This window comes from Propithecus coquereli, unplaced genomic scaffold, assembly GCF_000956105.1.
Source record: "Propithecus coquereli isolate 6110/MARCELLA unplaced genomic scaffold, Pcoq_1.0 Scaffold527, whole genome shotgun sequence".
NCBI classification, from domain to species: domain Eukaryota; kingdom Metazoa; phylum Chordata; class Mammalia; order Primates; family Indriidae; genus Propithecus; species Propithecus coquereli.
In genome coordinates this window covers 1,516,659-1,538,908 of record NW_012151141.1, presented here as the reverse complement: position 1 = coordinate 1,538,908, position 22,250 = coordinate 1,516,659, and the positions used below count along the sequence as shown (strand labels likewise).

The following is a 22,250-nucleotide window of genomic DNA, read 5'->3' as shown; positions in this document are numbered from 1 at the left end:
CACGTCTCTCTCTCTCTTCCCCGCTGATTTTCACATTTGCCAGCTGAGAACATTCCCCGCCCCCGGCACTCACACACGCACGCAGCCCTCGCCCCGGCCCTGCTCGCCGCGACAGGGCGTGAGGCCTTGCTGTGGCCTGGCGGTCCTTCCGCGCCACTCGCGCACGCACTCGCCCGGCAGTGCCACGGGCGCCCCTCGTGCGCCCCTCAGGCCCTGGGCAAGCCGCATCCCCGCGCGGCCCAGAAATGGGCACATGCCACGAACCAAACCACCTCGGCCCCGGTGCTCCGCCTCCTCTCACCCCGGCAGGAGCGAGAGCCTCGTCTTTGAACCCAATCGCACATCCTCCTGTCTAGACGGGGCCCGGGCTGCCAGGCCCGGCCTGAGTGAATTCACAGCCCTCCACACCCTGGCACCGCGGCCCCCGGCTTCTGGAAGCGCCGCAGAGGAGACTGCACAGTCGCGGGGTGGGAGTGTGCGTGAGTGTGCCGTGCCATGGCGCCCGCCACGCCAAGAGTCATCCATCATCCTTTCGCTGAAAAGTGGGAAAACAAACGACGAACACCCCGCCCGGCCTCGTTTCATGCGAACCGAACACAAAAGCCGCAGGAGAAAGCCTTTCCTCCTCGCGCTTCCCTTTTCCGGCCCGAAGCACGCAGGGGCGAGATAAGCGTGGTTTCAAAGGGCCGGCACCCACTGCCCGGGCCCCTCCACCCGCTAACGGCTCCCCCGCCCGAGCCCTGGGGGGAGCAGCGGCCGAGGCTCCGCGCCAGGCCACTTGGAAGAGGTTTAAGGCTCAGGCACAGAAGGGAGGAAGCGCGGCCTGTCAAGCGGCGTGATAAAGCGTCTCCTTATCGGGCGCTTTCCTTTCAACTGCCTCCAACTGAGCGCCAGGGCTGGGCCCGTCAAGGCCGAGCGTGTTCCTTTCATGTCGCCCCGTGTCCCCTGGTCAGCGACGCGTCCGTGCGCACGGCACTGTAGCACCAGCGCTGGAGCTCGCGGCTTAGGGCCCGCGTGTCAAGGAGGGCGCGATGATACGTCTCCCGGCCTGGGCCTCTGGCCAACCACGTGGCAGCTGCAAAGTCCCCAAAACCATCTGGGTCCTGGTTTTGCCACCGGGAAGCCAGAAGAGGAGATTCCGGAGCAGCAGAGCCCGCCTGGGGCTTGGGAGCTGGCCAACCCAAAGTCAAGTCCCAGCGGCTGGGCTGGCTGCTGCTGACCTCGGGCAGGTCACTGGGACCCTCCGCAAGTGCTTTTGCACACGTCTGAGATGGAAAGAGCACCCGCTATCTCACGGTTACCAGCATTAAACGACTTGGTACACGTGCAGCTCCCAGAGCCAACGTCAGCACGTAGTAAGTGCGCCGTTCATGATGTCCTTCAGCTGCACCGCCGCAATTCTCGCTGTTTTCTCCTGGGGCTGCTGCGGGCGTGGGACGAGGGTAGGTGGCATTGGGTCACATCTGAGCACTGTGAAATCGGTGACATGCTAGAGACATGGTGTTGATCTTGCAGACGGTTCCACTCACCTTCCCATTCTCGGGAGGAGAGTCCCAGATGGGCACGGTGAGTGTGCCGTCCTCTCGGGGCAGAGCGCCTCTCGTTCCCTGGGCATCTTTCCACCCCAAGGATGAGTGTCGTTCATCGGACCCTGGGCGCGGCCAGCACTCCACCTGAAGCCCCCCTAAAGCGCCGGCAACCCGGCCCGATGCCACCACGCGGGAAGACTGGGCTGACACCCTGAGACGCGGGGGTGTGCTGAGAGGGTCCAGGGGATCCGGGGCAACCGAGTCTAGGCACGGTTCTCTCATCCGTGCCGACTTTGACACCAGGTCCCCGAGGAGACACCGCCCACTGTGGCGTGTACAAGACGCCCAGCAAAGAGCCAGCCCAGAACGCGGTGCCCGTGACCAACCGCTTTCTCACGTCTCAGATCCAAGACTGCCATCGCTGCAGAACACCGGCCACACCTCCGAGCCCCCACGTGCACAGGGAAATAACGACAAATGCCCACCTCGCGGGCTGTGCTGAGGATCGGATGACGGAATACACGAGAAGCGCTTGGAACAGCACCCAGCGCACGGTCAGTGCTCAGTAAATGCCAGCAGTTACCATCATCATCACCATCTTACATCCACTGCAAACCTTCCTCCAGGCCATCCTGATTCACTATTAGTTTGTTTGGTTGTTAGTCTTCCCTGGACCATGGGCACAGAGGAAAGACAAGGCCCCGGCGCCCGGCTCGTCCCCCATGCCAAGCTCTGTGCCAGCCACTCTGTTTCCATATATTAGCTCAGAGAGGGTAAGCAAGTTGCCTAAGGTGCCCAGCTCAGAAGGGCCGCAACTGGGAATCAAAAGCAAGCCCGGCGGCTTCCCCGGCTGGTTGCTTTTCTGCTACACCTGCTCCTCCTATTTCCTCTATGTTGAAACATTTTCCTTTTACTTTCAAGTGGAAATGTATTAATAGCACACATCAGCAACTCACGCACACTTCACTCTGGAGAAGTTTGTGGCTCCATCCCCCAACTTTATTTAATGCCCCAAAAGCCCTTTTTCCTCTGCTACTATTTTCAGATTTTTGTTCACGGAGTCTGCGACCTCCTCTGGCGAAGAGGAGACTCCAGCTGCATCCTGAACCCTGAGGCTAAGGACGAGGCTGGGCGCTGGAACTTGGCTACCACCGAGGAGGCCCCTGCCAGGCACTCCACAGTGGGGGGTGGGGGGGGTCTCGCCCCCCAACAGCATGGAAGCGACAGGCTGAGAGGCCACAATCTGCCAGGAAGAACACTTCGATGGAAAGGGAAAAGAAGTTTGTCGCGAGAAGGAAAAGCTCCCTCTAACTCCTTAAGGACTATCGAGGCCTGGGTCCAATTCTGGGCTCAAACTCTGAAGTCCTCTGTCAACTGAGAAAAATTGCTACCAGGAGGACAGCCACGGACTGTCCTGACCGTGACTGCAAATGGGCGTGCCCACCTCCTGCGAGTCATCTGCACTTGGAAACGAGGCCAGCACGGCCTCCAAATCGACGCGCGGTCACTGGACAGGCATTGTGCTGTTAGCAAGGGCCTCCAGATGGGCACGGTAAGACCCGACCCAGCCGTATGGGCCCAGAATGCAGCCGGCCCCAAAGCCTCCTGTCTTAAAGGGATCCGAGTGTGACCACAGGCTCACCTCGAAGAGGATGCAGCTTCTCCGTAATTTAAAGCGGGGGGAATGGACAAACTCCATCTGAATGCCCAAGATGAGGCTTGTTGCTGTGTAAGTCCGCACACATCTTCTCTCTCCGATTTAAGAGTCTGTCTCATCCGGTTCTGAACCGGGGTTTCCTTTGCTGACTACCTGGTAGGATGCAAACAGACTCCACGGCGCTCGCTTTTTAGCAGGTGTGGGCTTTGGAGGGACCAAGGAAAACTCACTTGCTCCCTCTTATATTCGTGGAGTTCGATCCCGTCACCTTCTGTGTCTGAAGCCAACAACAAAGGCCCCCATCCCCACCCCCGGCCGTGAGAGAGCACACGTCAGCTGCCCCAGCCGGGTCCACGCTGGCGTGCCACTAAAGAGGACCTTAATTCGGGCCTCAGTGATCTCTCCTTGGTGCCTGCGGGAAATCTGTGGATCAGAACGCATTCCCGTTCTTCTTAAGAGGGCGATGATAACACATGGCGGCCAGCTTTGCATCTGGAAGTGCCCTTTCCACAGTAAACAGAGGCCTCTGAGCGAGCACCCGGGCAGTGACGTCAGCAAGATCTGGGTTCGTTTTTCTAAGCCCTTTCCAAAGGGGCTTCAAAACCCCTGCCCAGGGGTCACGAATGAGCTGCCCAGAGGAGCTGGGCAAAGAGCGAACCGGGCCTGGTCAGTGCCGAGGGAGCCCAGGCCCAGTCTAAAGGGAGGGCCGCCGCCCAGCTGCCCGCGCCTCCATGTGGGACACGGGTCTAGTGTAGCCAGATCCTCTATGCTTGAAATCCAACTTTGTATGAGAAATCGCCTAACTGTAAATGTGGGTCACGAGTGTCAATTGCTATGTAAAGCCCTGAGCGAGTCAAAATCCAGCTGCGCACAGACTCGGCCCTGAGCTCTCAGACTGTTCTCTTGCCTCTGCACATGAGCAGCGGTTCCTGCAGCCTGGGCCATTCATTCTTCCTTTATATCCTGTAACCCGCCCCCCCAGCCCCACCCCCCGCTCCAATGTCACCTCCTTCAGGAAGCTGCCGCAGATTCCCTGGGCCTCACTACCCCCTTTCTCTATTATATAGCCCTTTTCTCTCTCTGTTATGGTTCTTATCTCTATAAACAAATAAGAACGGCTAACATTTATCCAACGTCAGGCCCTCTGCCTAATGCTTTAGGGTCATCTCTTTTTTGAGTACTAGCATCATCCCACTCTACAGGCACAGAGAGGTTAAGTAACTTGCCCGATGTCACACAGTGAGTGAGTGACAGAACCAGGATTCAAACCAAGGCTGTCTGGCTTCATCCCTCTACTCTGAACCTCTTTGTTCGACTGCTCCTCCCCTCCATGACCTCCATTTATTCCCTTAGCTGTCTCTCCCAGCAGACTGCGTGCTCCCTGAAGGCAGGGACTGAGCTCATTTCTCCCTCTATGCCGGGTGCACAGCTGACACTGGTAAATAGCTGCTGACTGAATGAATGATGTTGCCCAACCTGACCTCCTAGAAGGCCCCAGGGCATTGGGCTGAGGGCTAGAATCCACTCTGTTCTCAGCAGCTCAGCTGGGTTTTGCAGATGGGTTCAAGAGATGGTGAAATGTCACTCCCATCCTGGCCCTGACAGGGGACCGGGGGTTCGCCACACGTGAGGACTCGTACCCAGGTCCCCAACAAGTCACAGCTTCCCAAAGTCCAACTCCCCCCGATGATGCCCTTTCCAAGGCAGTGCCCCCGCCCAGGGAGAGCACAGCAACGCCCCGTCTCACAACTCCAACCACCAGGTCCACAGCCAATCCTTCTGCTCCTGGGCAAGAAAAATAACAACCTCATCAAAAAATAAATGTGCAAATAAAAAGCAAGTGAGGACAAAGGCACCCAAGTGTGAAGGAAGAGCAAGAGCACATACGAAAGAGAATTTGCTCTAGAGACACACTCCCAGGGTTGCATTGGGGCCACGGTCTGAACTTAGTAAGATCCCACTTTTGTACCACACTTTGCTGCATTTTTTTTCTCCCCAAGATTACTTGGTTGCAACCCCTAAACCACCTGTGCTCAACCCCCGCACACAAGCACACGTTTGGGCGGGCACAGCTTGGCCCACCTCACCGCGTGGTGGACGTCCCGCGAGTCTGTCTCTGCAGTTCCCATGTCCCATCCAACAGACCCGCCCTCCTCTGCTCATGGAGGGCTGAGGGACAGCCGGGAGGACAGGACGGCCAGGGAGGGGGCGACTCGGAAAAGGAAGAAGACGGGGCGAGATCTGGGAGGCACGCTTTGGACACAATAAACAAGCCTGCTGCCTTGTTCCGAGATAGACCCGGGACCCCCAATCCTAGCACAGCCCTGAAAGCGTTAGTTCAAAGTTAAAGTTAGACACACGCAAGCTGAAGCCCCAAGGGGAACTCGGAGCTCAAAAACAATACTCTCTTTGACTGAAAAACCACAAGGGAACACCCACAGCATACTTCTTGATTAAAAAAGGAAAGTGAAAAATAAGGGTTTTTTTTTTCCTTCTTCTTAATCATCATAAAACTAACTTGTGCCTATTCCATCAAGTCACGACTCCTGTTTGCCCCAGGCGAGCCCAAGTCATGTTGGCCACAGACGCAAGGGGCAGGGGATGCTCGGACACGTCCTAGTGAACTGAACGCGTCCTTCTGAATCGCTGTCACTTCCTTCCTCAGCTTCCTCCGGCACAGGAAAGCCGCTGTGGGGCCGCCTGGGTCAGCCCATCCACCGCCCGGACTCCCGAGGTGTTATTCGTCCCGGAGGCCGAGGCACGCTGGGGCCCACTGGTGCCTCCAAGAAACAGCGGTAACGCTCCCTCAGTCACCAACGGGCCCTGGGCTTGAGGCTGGGCTGGAGAAACGACGGAGGGATGATGGGAGGGATGATGGAGGGATGAGTGCATGGGCGGCAGGGAGGGAAGAGAGAGCATATCAGGTTAACAGGGAAAGAAAATAACACACCCAAGTAGAAGGACAGAGGTTGGCAGAGAAGAGGTATCTATTTTGATATAAGAATCAGAGGAAGCTTCTTTGAGGAGGTGACAACTGAGCTGTGACCTGAATGAAGCACAGACAGGAGCACGTGCAAAGCACGTGAAACAGCACGTGCAAAGGCCCTGAGGCAGGAGCCCACTTGGAGCATTTGAGGAACAGCACAGAGGCCGGTAGGGGTGGGAGTGGAGTGAGTAAGGAAGAGAGGCAGGCGGGGACCAGGTGACACAGGGCTTTGTCTGTGCTTGAGTGAGAGGAGACACAGGAAGGGTCAGAGCAGGGGAGGGGTGTGGACCGAGTTACATTCTGAACAGATCCCCCGGTAGCTGTGTGGGGTGCAGACTGGATGAGGGGCATAAGTGGAGGCTGGGAGACCACTTAGGAGCCTGTGCCTGTCACCCAGATAAGAGAGGATGACAGCTGGGTCTCAGGGGGCAGAGGGGAGGAGGTAAGAAATGGTTGAACCAATGGCCACCAAAGTACCAACACCCCTACACACACCTGGGCACAGCTGAACAGACCTGTGACAGATGCCAACACATAAAGAGGATGCACATAAAATTCACAGGGCAAAGAGAAGTGGATGAGGAGGAGAAAGAGATTAGAAATCTGAAATGGTTCTGCTTCCTACAAGCCTTATCTTGGGCAAGTCACATTTCTTTGGGGCTCAGTTTTCTCATTTGTAAGAAAATATGACCCAATTGATAACGTTACAGTGGGTAAGTTAGTGCATAGAGAACGTCTGGCCTGTTGTGCCCCTCGGTAAATAACACATTCATAAGCCCTGCTCTCCATGATCTGAGTCGTGGCTTTGCCAGTTTAGTCACTGCAATCTTTATAATTCACGTCATCTCCTACATCTCTATTTGGTCACTTGCAAACTGATGGTGACAATACCTACACCTCAAGTACTCAGTGTGAGACTAAATGAAACAACTTTAGCTTATGAAAAGGTCTGGCGCATAGGACTCCCTCAGTAAAATGGTAGCTGCAGCCCTCAGTAAAATGATGCATGAATCAGACATACCGATCATTCAACTAGATGATTTCTAAGTCTCCTTCTAGCTCAATCATCCTCAAACTCAAAAAAATAACTTCATTCCCCAAATGAATCCACCTGGACTGCAAGTTAAGGCAAGCGAAGCTGAAGAGAAGCTGGAACTCCCTCCTCAAAGTGAGCAAAACTAAACAGGCGCTTCTGCTCAGGTGATGCCTGTTACTCTGAGTCACAGGATCGAGTTGGTTCAGAGGCAGGAGACCTTCCGGAGCCACCCACTCGTTTTGGAGCTGAGGCTCCCACAGCTCAGAGAGAGGTGTGTGGGCTGAGGTTGCACAGCAGGGCACAGGCAGAGGAGGAAGCCAACAGTGCTCCCCACCCACCCCCACCCCCAGGCAGTCTGGCTGGTTGGAAGGTGGGAAGGAGAAAGCAGTGAAAACCCCCACCCAAAATAAAGAAAACTATGGCACAGCAATGTCTTTCAGCCTACCAGAAATGCCAGGCCTGCTAGCAAGAGTTAAACCCAACCGCCTTAGGGGCCAGGCAGGTAATGCAAATGAGCTGAGCAACCACTGCAAAGACTAAGTTCCTAACTTAAAACCATTCAAACACTGATTTTCTTCTCTTTTAAAGAACTGTATCATCAGGGTCACAGCTAGCTTGTCTGGCGCTTTTGTGTAGATGAGCAAAAGACATCTCTTCCTCTGTACCTTTAGCAGGCATGTGTCAGAATACTGTCTTAATAAATATGCGAATGTGAATGGCACCCTCATGACATGCTGTGCCTTTGTACAGTGTGCAACCTGTGCAACTGCACCCAGTGACATGCAGAAGAGTTCCCCAAGTTCCTACCTCTGTACTGATGCCCAAGGTGGACACCAAGCAAGATTCTGCCTTAGGGACTTAGCACTGGCTATTCCCTTTCCGTAACACTTGCCTCTAAGATAATGACACAGCTGACTCCCTCACTGTACTCAAAATTCTGTTTAAATGTCACCTCTTCAGGAAGTTCTTCTCTAAATAGCATCCTAACCACCTCCCAGTCATCTTCTATCCCCCGTTCCTGCCTTATTTTTCTTGTCTTCTTATTGGTTTTTCTGTTTTGTTTTTTCACCATTTGACAGGCTGTAGATGTCTTCATGTCTCCCTCCACCTGAATGGCAGCTCCACAAGAGCAGGGGATTTTGTCTGTTCTGTTCACCACTCTAACTCCCTCTCTAGTCAACAAACTTTTTCTGTAAAGGACAGAAATGTAAAGATTTTAGGCTCTGCAGGCCATAAAGCCTCTGTTGCAAGGACTCATCTCTGCCGTGGTAGTACAAAAGCAGCCACAGACGAAACGTAAATAAAATGAGTGTGGGTGTGTGCCAATAAAACTTTATTTAGAAAAGCAAGTGGTGGGCCAGATTTGTCTGTCATCGTTTGATGACTCCTGTCCTAGAATAACGTGTCTCAGACTCTAGTGAGCACACAAACCACCTCGGGATGCTATAAAATGCCGATTCTGACTCAGTGGGTTGCAGTGGGGCCTGAGATTCTGTATTTTTCACAAGCTCCCAGGGGATGTCTGTGCTGCTGATCCTTGGACCAAACTGAGCAGGGAGCACCTAGCACAGTGCCTGGCATATGGTAGAAGCTCAATTGATATTTGTTGACTAAATAAAAGATAAGAAGACAATCACTCATAATCCTAAGTCAACACTTTTATCGCCATATTGTATCCATGGCATCGTTCTTCTGTGGACACTATCTATTGCTCAGATTTAATCTTTACTGTATCACTTTTCTGATGGATGGAGGAGGGAGACATGGGCAGATGAGTGACGAAGCAAGCGTATGCTGATGGTTTCTTTTATGTCCCTAAGCCCAGGGTCAGAAAAATCCAAGGTTCGATAAACATCCACCTGATGCGGTTTCCAAAAACTATACTCATTAGAACAGCATTTACAGCTTTAATAAATGTCAAATAGGCAGGTGGGATTCACTTAGCAGAAACCTAAGTTTCATGGGGAATGGTCTATTTGGTTCAATAAATGATGCCAAGAAGATCGATTCAGCATCACTTCCTGTTTGGAAAATCAAAATGCAAAGCCTTTTTAAGTTCAACAGTAATAACTGTGTTGATCATTTACTGGGAATTTAAAGCGTACTGAGTGGTCTGCCAAGCACTTCATAAATTATAATGCTGATAATGACGGCAACGAGGACAATGAACACAGCCCCAAGAACGAGCACAGACTCTCTCCGGAAGGATGTCCAAGAAACTGGTAGCACCGGGGCCTCAGAAAGAGGAAACGGCCGCCGGGTACAAGGAGAGATCTTGCCCTGTGCACGGCTTGCACCTTGCAAATTCTGCAACACGTGGATGTATTTCCTCCCCAAAAATTAATCTATAAAAGAAATCAGAGCAGTTTGTACTTAGTACCGCGCTAAGTAGTATTTTATGCATTCTCATTTACTACTGTAGAAATCCTAAAAGGAACATTCTCTCCAATTTGCTGCGGGGGAAGCTGAGGCCCCGGGAGGTCAGACTATGCTTGCTCAGAGTCCTGGCATTAGTATGCCAAGAACAACTCAGGCTGCACGGCAAGCACGGGCAGGTAGGTCCCAGGACCATCTAAATGTCTCACCTCTGCACCTGGGAGCTCCTCCCCCGGGAGGATGCGGACACCTCAGAGCCCAAGGACCGCTACCCCGGCCTCCCGGCTTCTCCTCTCAGATGCCTCCAGCCCCAGCTGTGCTGTCCCAGGGCCCTCACACCAGGCCATGCTTGACAGTATCAACGGGAGCCAACAGCCCACCATGAGCTGCACCTGCCCCACAAACCAGCTATTGTCCTGCCTGGGCCTGGGAGGGGCCTTCCGGCTGCTGTGGCCAAACACAGGGACACCAGTGGATGGCACGAGCCTAAGCAACCTGACGAGGAAAAAAATATGGCTTCATGCTTGACCAGACTAGGTTTATGTCCTGAATTTTTAAAAATACTTAAGCAACAATAAGAGTCCCTAGGAGCAACCGAGAAATTATCGCAGGGTCATTAAAGATTTCCATTTCTTCTTTGTGGCCTATGCAATTAAGAATGTCGGCTCTTGAGCTAGACCACCTGGGTTCAATCCCTGCTTCATCCAATTCCTGTGTGACCTCAGGCAAGTTACTTAGCCTCTCTGTGTCTCTAAGAACTGCCTAGAAATATTGGGAGAATTACCTCCATTTATACGTGGCAAGCCCTTCAAACAATTTCTAACGTTACCCAGCAACCGCTCCCCACTCCTCCAGCGTCATCGAAATAACCCGACACAGACTCGACCATGCAGGGACAGCGGGGCCGGGCGCCGTGCGCTTCCGTGTGAGGCGCGGGGAAAAAGATCAAAAAGAAAAATGCCAGGCGGTAACAGTAGTTCATTCTGGGCAATGAAGGGTACTTGTTAGTTTCTTTTTTATGTTTTTCTATATTTTTAAACCATGAGTACATATTATAGAACAAAAAAAAGTAGAATAAATAATTGAATCAAACTGCAGGGCACAGACACACATGTGTGTATATACATCTTGTGTGTGTATACATATCTTATATATATACACATAGTGTATATTTATGTATTAAGGAATGTATGATTTATAGATGTGTTCATATGTGTCTGTGTGTGTACACAACACACGCACACACAAGTCCTCACACTGTGTCGGTATTCACAACCAGCCACCCTAAGCGGTGGCCTCGAGGACCGCACGGTGCAGTAGAAACGCTCGGCCACGGCGCCCAACAGAGATGCTTTTAAACACAGCTCTGCCACGTCCCGGCTGCTTCAGCTCGAGCAAGTCCTTTGACCTCACGAGGCTCATGGTCACCGCACCACGTCCCAGTGTCCTGTGAGGACAGGAGCCATGCACAGGGCACATTCTCAATAAATGACAAGCACAAATGTCCACATCACACGTCACCAGCATCCAGTTCACACCCATCCTGGCTCCGCAGTGGTGGCATGAACTCAAATCCCCACGTGAGAATATACGCTCGCTTTCTTTATCCTAACAGGATAATAAGGAACGACAGCAACAAGCACATCCTGCGCACTCACCACGGACAGGGCCCTGTTCTAGGCACTGGGCCGTGTTAACTCATTTAATCTTTGCAGTGACCCCGGGAGGCAGGCATTAGTATCATTCCCTCTGAAGAACAGTATGACCCTGAAAAAGCCACTTAGGTTTTGAAAGCCTCAGTTTGTTCATCTGTAAGTGGGGTTAATATTAATAATAGCACCAGTATCTCCTATAGCTGGCACACAGGACAAGCTGGGGCAGGGTCAGCCTGTTTGTCACTGGTGATAATGTGCTCCATGGGGAAGTCACTCAGGGCCTCAGAGCCTCAGTTTCCTCAGGTACAGAGCAGGGACCGCAGGCCTGATTCTGTGTGATGTGCGTGTCACATAGTAAATGCTCAATAAACAGAACGATCACGGCCAGAGGCGGCTCAGAACAAATATCCACACTGTCTCCCAGCATCCAGAGGGAACGGGCCCCGTGAGAGGCCACTGCCCCCCATCTTCCTACCCACCCCCTCACGGTCCAGTTAATGACTTTGTTGTCAATGGAGCTGGCGCCTTCCGAGGCAGTTTGCAGACTCATTCATGGGACCAAATTAAACAATGCCGAGTGTTTGATAAAGAGGTCTTGGCCCCCACACCCGCTGGACCCACAGGGCACCCGGAAGGGCGGCAGGGCCAGCTAGGGACACAGGAGCCCCTTGTGCACGCCAGCCCCGACCTGCAGACGGGTCACAGCGAGATGGCTTGGCTCGGGGCCTCTGGAGGGGTCCCAGGCGTGGTCACAGTCCCCTCTCCTCTGGCACGCTGTAGCTGACCGGCACATACAACGCCCCCTCACGCAGATGCTTCCTTTCCCACGGGATGAGAAGAAGTTGGCTTGGCCTGAGGTCCCTTGGTGGAGAGGCTGGCGGCAAGGGCAGGACCCGAATGCCCCACTCTGGGTCAGTGCTCAGATCACGCGGCCAGTAGGCACTTCTCTAACGCCTGTCCCATCTCACCCTCACGCCCACCCTCCGCCCCTCCAGCTGGAGGGCCCCGCCAGCACCCAGACGCACCCTACCTGCACCCCACACTCTGCGCCCAGGGCTCTACGCACGGCCGGCTGCCAGCAGGCAGACGGGTGAATGAACGAGTGAGTAGAAAGATAAGAACCCGGAAGTTAAAAGCCAAGGTCAGGGCCCCATAGCTGACCGCTGCCTGACTTTAGGTAAGGATGTTCCCTGTGCCTCTTCCTTCGTCTGTCAAACGGGAATAACAGCAGCCCAACTCACTGTGTGGCTGCAAGGGTAAAGTAAGATCATGTACGTAACACACAATGTGTAAGTAAGCGACTCTCCGCGTGCTCTCCCTATCATAGATTAGTCTCAGATTTGGTTAAATCAATCAGAAAAGGCTGGGCCGGGCGTGGAGGCTCACGCCTGTGATCCTGGCACCCTGGGAGGCCAAGGCGGGAGGATCGCTGAGCCCGGGCGTGTGAGGCTGCAGTGAGCTATGATTATGCCACTGCACTCCAGCCAGGGCAACAGTGAGGCCCTGTCTCTTAAAACAAAAACAAAAACAAAAAGCTGGAACAGGCACAGGAATCTAACGTTAGGCTAGCAAAGCTCAAAAGATCCCAGATCTGTGTTTTGACCGCCTTCTCCCTCCGCAAAAGAACAATGGATTAAATGCTTCCTCGGTGCCAAAGATCATCCAGGGCACTTTTGTTTAGCATCCTAAGTACTCTTGACAAAAACAAAACAAACAGCCTGAAAGACGTAGGTCTTTGTCACTTTATAACTGAAGAAACTACAGCCCAGGGAGTCACCCAGAGTCCCAACGCTACGGATGCTAGGGCAGCCTTGCTCCGAACAACCTGCCCTGCCTACTTCCAAGGAGCAGCGCTGGTGGTCGACGGTGTGGGCTCTGTCTGCAGACCACCTGTGCCCAAATCAAGCACCAGCACGCAAGGCCGGGGGGCCGCCTTAAGGCCAGTTGCTTCACTGCCCTGGGTCCCAGTTTCCCTGTCTATAAAGTGAATGCAGTAATCCTGCCGCCTACACTCCACGGCAGCACCGCGAAGATCAAACAGGTCACACTGAGGCAAGCACACCATAAGCACAGCTCTCATCATTACCCCACGCTGCCCGGCACCCAGTAGGGCCCCAAAAATGGCTTGTGGGACAAATGAAGTTGCTTTTATATGGTCTCACTGGTTGGCAGAAATACTGCATGTTTCAGACTTAATCTCTCTTCGGGGAACGACTATTTCTCCAAGATTCTAGAAGGTGTTTTCTGCCTACGTTTGACGGCAGTGTTACTGAGGCTCCTTCGTGACAATGGTCTCGGGGTGTCTTTGGTGGAAGGCGCATCGGTATGTGGGTGGCCGCCACCTGATCACATCACACCTGCACACACCTCTACGCTCCACCTGCTGGCTGCGGGGCCGGCACCTTGGTCTTGATTCTTCCACAAGACCATCAGTGACCACGCCAGGCTCCGGCCGAGGACACACTCAGGAGGCCACACTTGATCCACGGATGTACTTGGTTTGGACTGTCCTCTTTTCCAAGTTTTAAAATTGAGTTTCCAGAGTTATAATCAAGAGACTGGTACAAATGCGGAGAGGGTGCTGAGGACGGCTCCTCCTGATGTTGGCGTCAGGACGCCCACTCCGCACAGCCCTGTGGGCACCCCACCCTGCCCTCATCCTCCAGTGAGGGGGCTGGATCACATCACCTCTACAAGATACCTTCCCTTCGAAAATAGGCGTCATCTCAGCAGGGATGCAGCTTCGCACCACCCTAAGGACCCCGGGCTTTCCCGAGGCCAAAGCCTCATACAGACAGGTGACCGCCCTCCTAGCACAACCAATCTCAAGAAGCCCAGTTGGCCCGACTTTGAAAGCACACTCGAGTCCGGCCCTTCCTCACACCCACACGCCCCACCCCAGTCCGGCCACCATCCTCTGGGCCTCTGCAGCAGCTCACTGTCCCCACCCCTGCCCCTTCCCCGCACCATCCGTTCTCATCGCCTGGCAGCCAGAGGGCTCCTGCTGAAACCCGAGTCAGGCCTGGCCCCGCGGCTCCCACCTCACTCAGAGCAACATCCTCTGGTGCCCCGCAAGGTCCAGGATCACCCTCCTTGCCGAGCCCACCTCGCTCGGCCCCGCTGCTCCAGATCCCGGCACCGGCCGTCTGCCCCCATCTCCTTGTCTGCCACGATGTCTCCTCCTCAGGAGGCCTGTCCCACCACTCCCGGTTCTCCCTGCCCGGGTGGCGTCCCCATAGGTCCGGTCACCTCCCAGCACAGGATTTGGTCTTCCCATCCCTCAGCCCTACCGCTCATCTCCCCGCTGCCGGGACCTCAGCTCCACGGGGGTGGGGATTTTCAGCTCTTCTGTTCACTGCCACGTTCCCCGTGCCTGGCACACAGTAGGTGCTGGGTAAATAGTTTGAACAAATGAGCAAATGAATCCCCAGCGATCTCAGAACACTCTCCTCCTCCAACCCTTCCCAAAGCCAGAGCCACCCGGTCTCCATCTCGTTCCTCTCCCCGTCCCCCCTGCAGCAGGTCTGACTGAACCTCCTGCGGCCGCCAGCACAGCAGCCCCGATCAAGACAAATCAGCACGAGCAAGCCCTGCTTCCCGTCTCCCGTCCTAGAAGTGGAGGAGTCAGGGCGAGGGCTGGGGCCTCACCAAGCACAAGGTTTTATTAGACAAATAGAAGCCAACGTGCCCAGCCAACTGCCAAACGAGGGCTGCGCACTGTCACGACTCCAGCCTCGCCTGGAAAGGAGAAAACCCCATCTGGCTTCTTTCTTCCCTTTCTTAGATGTCATTTAAAGGGAGTCGCAGACAGCACAAAAGCTGAAATCCAGCAAAATGAGCGTCGGTGTCCCATAATCTGTTTTATGAGATGCAAGCCTGGAGATTAACCGGTTTCCTCTGGCCTAGCAGGGAGGCGACCCGGACAGGTGCACCGCGGCCCTAACCTCTACCCCGCTACTCGTTACTGTCCCCCAGGACGAGACGGAGATTGCATTTTGCATCTGGAAGGAATTTCGCCTAAAGGAGCTCCCCGTGCTCTCTTCCATATGTCTGAACATCTGTTTCAAAGCATCGAGAGTATTGTCTTTGGAGGTGAGTGCTGTGTGGTTCCACGTTCTCGTATGTTGATTGCTCTCTAACTAAAAGGACGGCCGCTGATCATTCTTTCAGTGAAAATGTGTCCCAGAGGGTGGTAGGAATAATGTTTTTTGAAAGCCCCAGCACCAAGATGGATGAGGAAGGTAACAGAGTACCCACCCCCAGGAACTTCTGTGCAGAATATGGCTAAAGGGAGTGGAAGTAGCCAGGCAGGGATTAAATGGCAATGGTGTTACACAGACCGCTCTCGACGGGCGTATTATTAGATCCCATACGCTGAAGAGCTACGGAAACACTTAAAGCCCAACCTTGCAAAGCTGCTCTGAATGGAAGTTTTGTCCACCAAAGGACCACTGAATCCTGTCCTAAAATAGAATGAGGAAACGATGGCAGGGTTCCACCAAAAGGCGTGTGGCTCTTTCGAGATGAATCAAGGGTTTCCCTCTTTCATCTGATACCAACAGACCAAAGTCAGGCCAATGAATTACAATTTCTTGGTTCCTCAAAAAGAATCCTAGACTCGTTCAATGCCAGCGAGATTCAGAGCCTAACAGGAGAAACAGTGCTCCTTCCCTAACCGGACAATTCTTAGAAACCATATAAACATAACCCCCCTCTTATCTCCTTCCTATTTGGTGTACTCTGAGGTAGCACAGAGCTTATTTACTCCAGAGGATGTGACTTTAAGGATATTTGCCTCGAGTCAAATCTAATCTAAAGTTTGATTTAGTGGTCAAAACTTAAAAATCAGATTTCACATAAATATTCAGACTCCTGGCTTCTCTTGGGAAAAAAACAAACTGTGAAACCTGGCAACATTGGACCCATGTCACAACGAAAGGGACTGAATAGCGCCGGCCTCCTTGAGATAAGGCACACGTGCTGCTGTGCCCTACTCCCCACCATTCCCTATCGCTCCCTGACATTTGGCCAGTTGGGTCATTCCTTTCATTGCCCAGCTCGTCATGAGCTTGTCAGTGTGTGATTCTGTTTATACAGTCTCTTCTTTGGTTCTCTCCTTAGCCCACTGCTAATACAGAGGGGAAGGTGGTTGTTGAGGGGGTGATAAATATATCCTTGCAAGTGGATGCTTCCTGAGGCCTCCTCTGGGGATGGAGCGTGTGGTCCTGTGGCAGTCTGCAGGCCTGAGAGAAAGTTCAAGACTTTGCATTTGAGCTCCAGACTCGTATATCCAACTGCCTACTTGATACCTTGGCTTGGATGCCTAAGAAGTCCCTCATGCTTTCCATGCCCCAAATTGAACTCATCATCTTCACCCAAGAAAAGTTTTTCTTCCTCAAGTCTTTCACCACCATCCACACAGTTGCTCCTTCACCTCTCATACCTAAGTCCTGAGGATCACACCAGAAAATCCAACTCTCCCCTGCCCGCTGCCACCTTCCTGTCTTCACCACTGCCTTGATCTTTCCCTGGCATTGCCACAGCCTGAGGAATCTATCTCCCTGCTCCCTCCCTAACTCCTTCTAATCTAGTCCCCAGAGAGAAGCCTGGGTGATCTTAAACATGTTAAATTAGAATCACATTCCACCCCAACTCTAAACCCCTTCCCCTTGCCCTGGAATAAAACCCTAGCTCCTCACCTGGGCTTACAAGCCCTGCGCAGTGTGGCCCTTGCCAACCATCACCCTCTAAGCTGAACTTGAATGACACTGGCCTTCCTTCAGTTCCTCAGACACGCAGAATTCTTCTCTACCTCAGGGCCTTTGCATGTGCTGTGCTCTGTAAATGGAACGCTCTCCCACCACCACCAAAGAGAGAGACAGAGAGGGGAGAAGATATGATTCATCTCTTTGCTGACTCTATCACCTGTTCCAGGTTCCAGTTGGTAAGTTACCTCCTCAGCGAAACTCTCCCTCTAAAGCATGTCTTCCAAGCACCATCTCTTGACGTGGTATGTTTTGCTGGAATGGTTACCCCAGTTGGTCAACCCAATAGACGAGCTCCTAATCAGCCATTGCATCTCACTTTGTGCCCAGGTGTCAGGCCACACACCTATTCCAAAGGGCGGTCATCTGGCCTCTCAGGCCTCCCTGACCTGCCCACATCTCGGCCACAGTCACTCCGAACTGCCCTGGTCCACCGTCACCTCTGGCGAGCCCTGTGCTCCCTCGGGGCAGGAACTGTGCCAACCGCACCAGCATGGCATTATCAGCGTCTAGCACAGGGCCTGACACACACGGGTGCCCAGCAAAGCACTGGCCGAATGAACGAGCCACGAGATCTGAAAAGCACTGAAGGTTCTGGAACAAACTTTCTTCTAAGACCAAGTGACATTCCAAAAAAAGAAAAAAAAAAAAAGAACAGCTGAACATGGCATATGTTTAAGATTTTTAATTTTATATTTAAGGAGAGAAAATGAGATGGTCTTGTACTCATTTTCTTTTTATATTGAGACACTTAAAACCACTAAGCATGCAAAAGAAAAAATGAAGTTCTATGGTGTGAGAAAGAAAAGAGAAAAGGGTGGGACGCCAATCATTGAGAGGGGAGAAGAGGCTGCACAGCCCAGAAATGGAAACACACACAGAGATAAAGGGAAAGACAGACCAAGAGAAAAGCCACTAGAAACATTTAGGCACGGTACACGCAGGGCTACGCCGCTTCTCGGGGGCTTCTTGGGGACAGAAAGGGCAACTGCACCCACTGAAAGGTTAAGAGCGGCCACTGTCTTAAAGATCCCTCTTTTCTTCACTTTTCAAAGAAAATTTTTGTTAAAAAAAAAAAAAAAAACTGACTTCCTATACTAAAAATCAGAGATCTGCAGATTTTGTTTAGAAAAAAACCACATCATCTATTCAAATGATTTTTAAAAAATACTCCACTTTTTGTCTTTCGAGGATATGGCTGCAAATTTTTAAATCATAACATTGCGTTTTCAATGTTACAGGCAGAAAGAGGGATGAGTCCTTGGAAGCTGCTGGATGGAGGGAGGGGCACAAACTTCAGGTGTAGGAAAGCAGGTGTCTCTTGGACTGAGCACACAGCCCATTCCCTTCTCTGGAACTTTCCGCAGCTCCAGTCCCCAGTGAATGGGTGAGCTGAGCCTAGCTCCTGGCACGGCCCAAGCTTGCTGGCTGCAGCCAACTGGACCAGTGGGCAGCACCCTCTCCAAACAGGGCCAATCGGCATTTCTGAGAATTTGGACCCCGTGAGCTGGTGACAAGGCTAGGACAGTGTGCAAAACTGGGGAGAAGGGAGTGGTCGGCAGGCGGCCTGGCATTTTTCTGCCAGGTTTTCTCTGCACGAGCAAAAAGGCAGGAAAAGCTGGTCCGCAAAGACACACAGACGGTCAGATCTACTGTGCAGCAGGTAGAGCTTGCAGTGTCTAAACCCCAACTCCACCATTCGACAGCTACGACCTTGAACGGGCCCCTGACCTCTCCTTGACCTAACTGTAACCTGCTTTGGGGCTCTTTTGAGAATTAGATAAGTTAACACGCATACAGCACCTGGAACATGGTCTCACACACGGTAAATATTAAGTGTTTAGTATCATCTTGCTAAAATGAAAGCTCATGAGGGTGAGAATTTCTGGCTGTTTTGATCATACCATATCTGGAATCTAGCACTGTGGCTGGCACACAGTTGGTGCTCAATAAACTTCTGTTGAATGATCAGTGAACGGAGACACCACACAGAGTGAAATGGACAGAGACCATAGAAAGAGCCTCCTAACTCTTCTCTCTACCCCAGAGCCCATGGTCTGGGGAGGAGGGCGCCGACTAAATGATCGTGCAAGTGGCAGGAAGGAAAACCGGATGGAGCTCTGGGCACGGGAAACAGAAGAGTTAACGTAGATGGGGAGGAAGTCAGCCAAGATTTCTCCGAGGAGGGGACCGGGCCTCGGGCTGCACAGGGGAAGAGTGGGAACAAATGCCCCGAGGATGGACCACAACTTCTTTCTTATTCCTCGCTATATTTCAGCATCAAATACGACACACAGCACAAACACAGCAGGTGCTCAACACAAATACCTGCAGAGTGAATCCACCTGTTGAATGGATTGACCGAACCAACAAATCCTGGACCCTGACTTCCCAAGTCCAGGTACTCTTGAGCTGAATCTCCTGCATACGATCCCCTCTTTCTAATCTGCTCTGAATGAGTTTCTCTCTGTCGCTACCAAAAGTTCTCACTCAAACACACGGTCTCACAGCAACCTCACAGCAAGCCAGGAGGTTCCCGTTCTAAAACAGACAAGCCAAGATCATAACGGTATGAAGACTTTCTTTTACAAAAAGCAATTTTCAGGTGTGAGTTCAGAGTAACTGTAACAGACTAGCCCTCCCACCACAAAGACCATGACCCAGGACACAGCACACACGGACCGTGTTTGGGTGTGGAGGGCAGTCTCCCGGTCTCACGGCATATTTTATCAGGCGTGTAAATATACAGCAATAGAGACTGCCGTGTTTGTGAACAGAAAAAAATATATCAAATACTATATCAAAATACTAATATAGCTATTTTTGGAAGTTTGATTATGTATAGTTTTAATTTTTCTTACTTTTCTGTATTTTACAAGAGTATATTGGTTTTCTTTAATGGACTCTCATCTGAAACTTAAGATGATGGATGGCTTCCGAAACCTTCCGGCAACACACAAACTGCTGCAAAACTCCAGCAGTTTCTCAATCAGAAAGAGAAGGGAAGATGGATCTTGACACATGAATGTCATTTCTACCCTCTTCCGCAGCTCAAGAAGAGTTTCTCCTCTGGCTTCCGAGTGGCTGGATTAGCTTCCGGTCCTAATGCAATCTCAAACGTTTCATCCCTCAAAGGAGTAAGAGGCTGAAACGCACACCTCAGCCTCACGAGCACCCAGCGGTGGCTTAGCAGAAGGGAATCACCCAGTGACAAACGCCAGACACGCAGGGCGGGGAATTCGAGTCCATACCTGAACGACGGGGTGGCCTCCGGTTGGAGCCTTCACGGCCCCTCTACTGCCTTCCGTCTCGTAGTGGGCCCGGTGGTGCGGTTTGGGCTGCACCTCGATCCGCAGCTCGTAAGAGCCCGACTGACTGGAGAGTGGCCACTCAAGCGGAGGGAGGGATGCGGTCACTGGGATGCTGGAGGAGAAACGGAGTCGGTCATGTGCACCATAAACCAGGAACCGTCAACCTGTACAATAATCGTAAACAGGCCCTTTTCTGAAAATTGTGGATGCAGTCATATGCTGCTTAACAATGGAGACACATTTCGAGAAATGGGTCATTATGTGAACACCATGGAATGTACTGACACAAACCTAGATGGTGTAGCGTACTACGCACCTAGGCCGTATGGCATAGCCATTGCTCCCAGGCTACATGCCTGTACAGCATGTTACTATAACGAATACCGTAGGCAATTTCAACACAATGGTAAATATTTGTGTAGCTAAACTTACCAAAACATAGAAAAGGTACAGTAAAAATACAGTATTATAATCTTATGGGACCACCATCATATATGTGGTCCCTCGTTGACCAAAATTTCATCATGCAGCACATGACCACATATGAACAAAATGCTAGCTGCTGTGGACGCACATGTTTCTCAGACATGATAGCCAGCGCTGTTCACGGGGTGGAGAACTTTTTCTTTGCTTTCTCTCCCATCTTGATGAAGACAGTGTGAACCAATTCTCAACTTACGAAGCCAATTTCATTATATGTTAGTTCCAGTATGTTTCTAACTGCTGTAACTTCTTTTCCTCTGGGAAAAGTGGAAATCAGGGACCCCACATGTGCCATCACTTGCCATGTGACTTGAAGCAAGCAACTTCACCCCCCCATCCAGTCTTATAACCGCGTGGAAATGGACCAGATGGCACCTACAGGTTATTACACCTCTTATTCCTATGTCCGATGATCTCAATTAAAGGTGCATTTGGGGGAGAGGTCACTTCCAGTCATATCATTATGCAGCAGGTCAAGTGTGGAACGTGTAGGCACAGAGAGGGGTCTAGTTTGGGTGTGAATGAGCCCCCTGATATCAAATGAAGAAGAAATGTCAAGAACATGACTGGAGTCACACATCCAAGCTCTACCTCCACCTACCTGCGTGACTTTGAGCAAATGCCTCTACCTCCCTAGGCCTTAGTTTGCGCAAATGTAAAATGGGGATATTGAGATCGTATGACAAGCTTAGCACGATAAGGGCTCAATAAATATTCACTATAATTATTTTTCCTGTAATATATATTTCAAATAAACAGGTATTTCCTAAAGACTGTCTGACTTAGTTATGATATTAGATATACACATCTTCACATCTGAAGTTATAAGATCTTTGAGGGCATTAGCTTCATTTTCTTACATAGCCTCAACACTACTGCTACAGTTTGAATATTTGTCCCCTCCGAACGTCATGCTGCAATTTAATCCCCAATGTGGCAGCATGGACAGGTGGGGACTTTAAGAGGTGATTGGGTCTGTTCATGGATTAATTAATTAATGGGTTGATGGATTAATGGGTTATCATGGGAGTGGGCCTGGTGGCTTTAAAAGAGGAGGAAGAGAAACCTGAGCTAACACGTCAGCCCCTTTATCACGTGCCACCCTCGCCACGGCAGAGTCCCCACCAGCAAGAAGGCCCCCAGCAGATGCACCCCTCAACCTTGGACTTCCCAGCCTGCAGAACTGTAGGAAACAAATTTCATTTCTATAAGTTACCCAGTTTCAAGTATTCTGTTATAAGCAACAGGAAATGGACTAAGAACCCAGCATATACAACAGGTACTTAATATGTGGTTAGAATTATGTCATTTAAGAGTTGACCCAGCCTGAGCAAGAGTGAGACCCCATCTCTACCAAAAAATAGAAAAGAAATTATCTGGACAGCTAAAAATATATATAGAGAGAAAAAATTAGCCGGGCATGGTGGCGCACATCTGTAGTCCCAGCTACTC

General features: G+C 51.7%; 1 protein-coding gene across 5 annotated transcripts in view; it reads right to left on the bottom strand.

Moving 5' to 3' along the window:
- Window positions 1–22,250, bottom strand: part of NFATC2 (nuclear factor of activated T-cells, cytoplasmic, calcineurin-dependent 2) — a 149,126-nt gene that overhangs the window by 86,547 nt on the left and 40,329 nt on the right. For all 5 annotated transcript variants that reach the window (XM_012656910.1, XM_012656909.1, XM_012656911.1 and 2 more), the window contains exon 3: window positions 20,256–20,427. In XM_012656910.1, coding sequence (XP_012512364.1) covers window positions 20,256–20,427 — 172 coding nt within the window. The remainder of the gene's footprint in view (window positions 1–20,255; window positions 20,428–22,250) is intronic.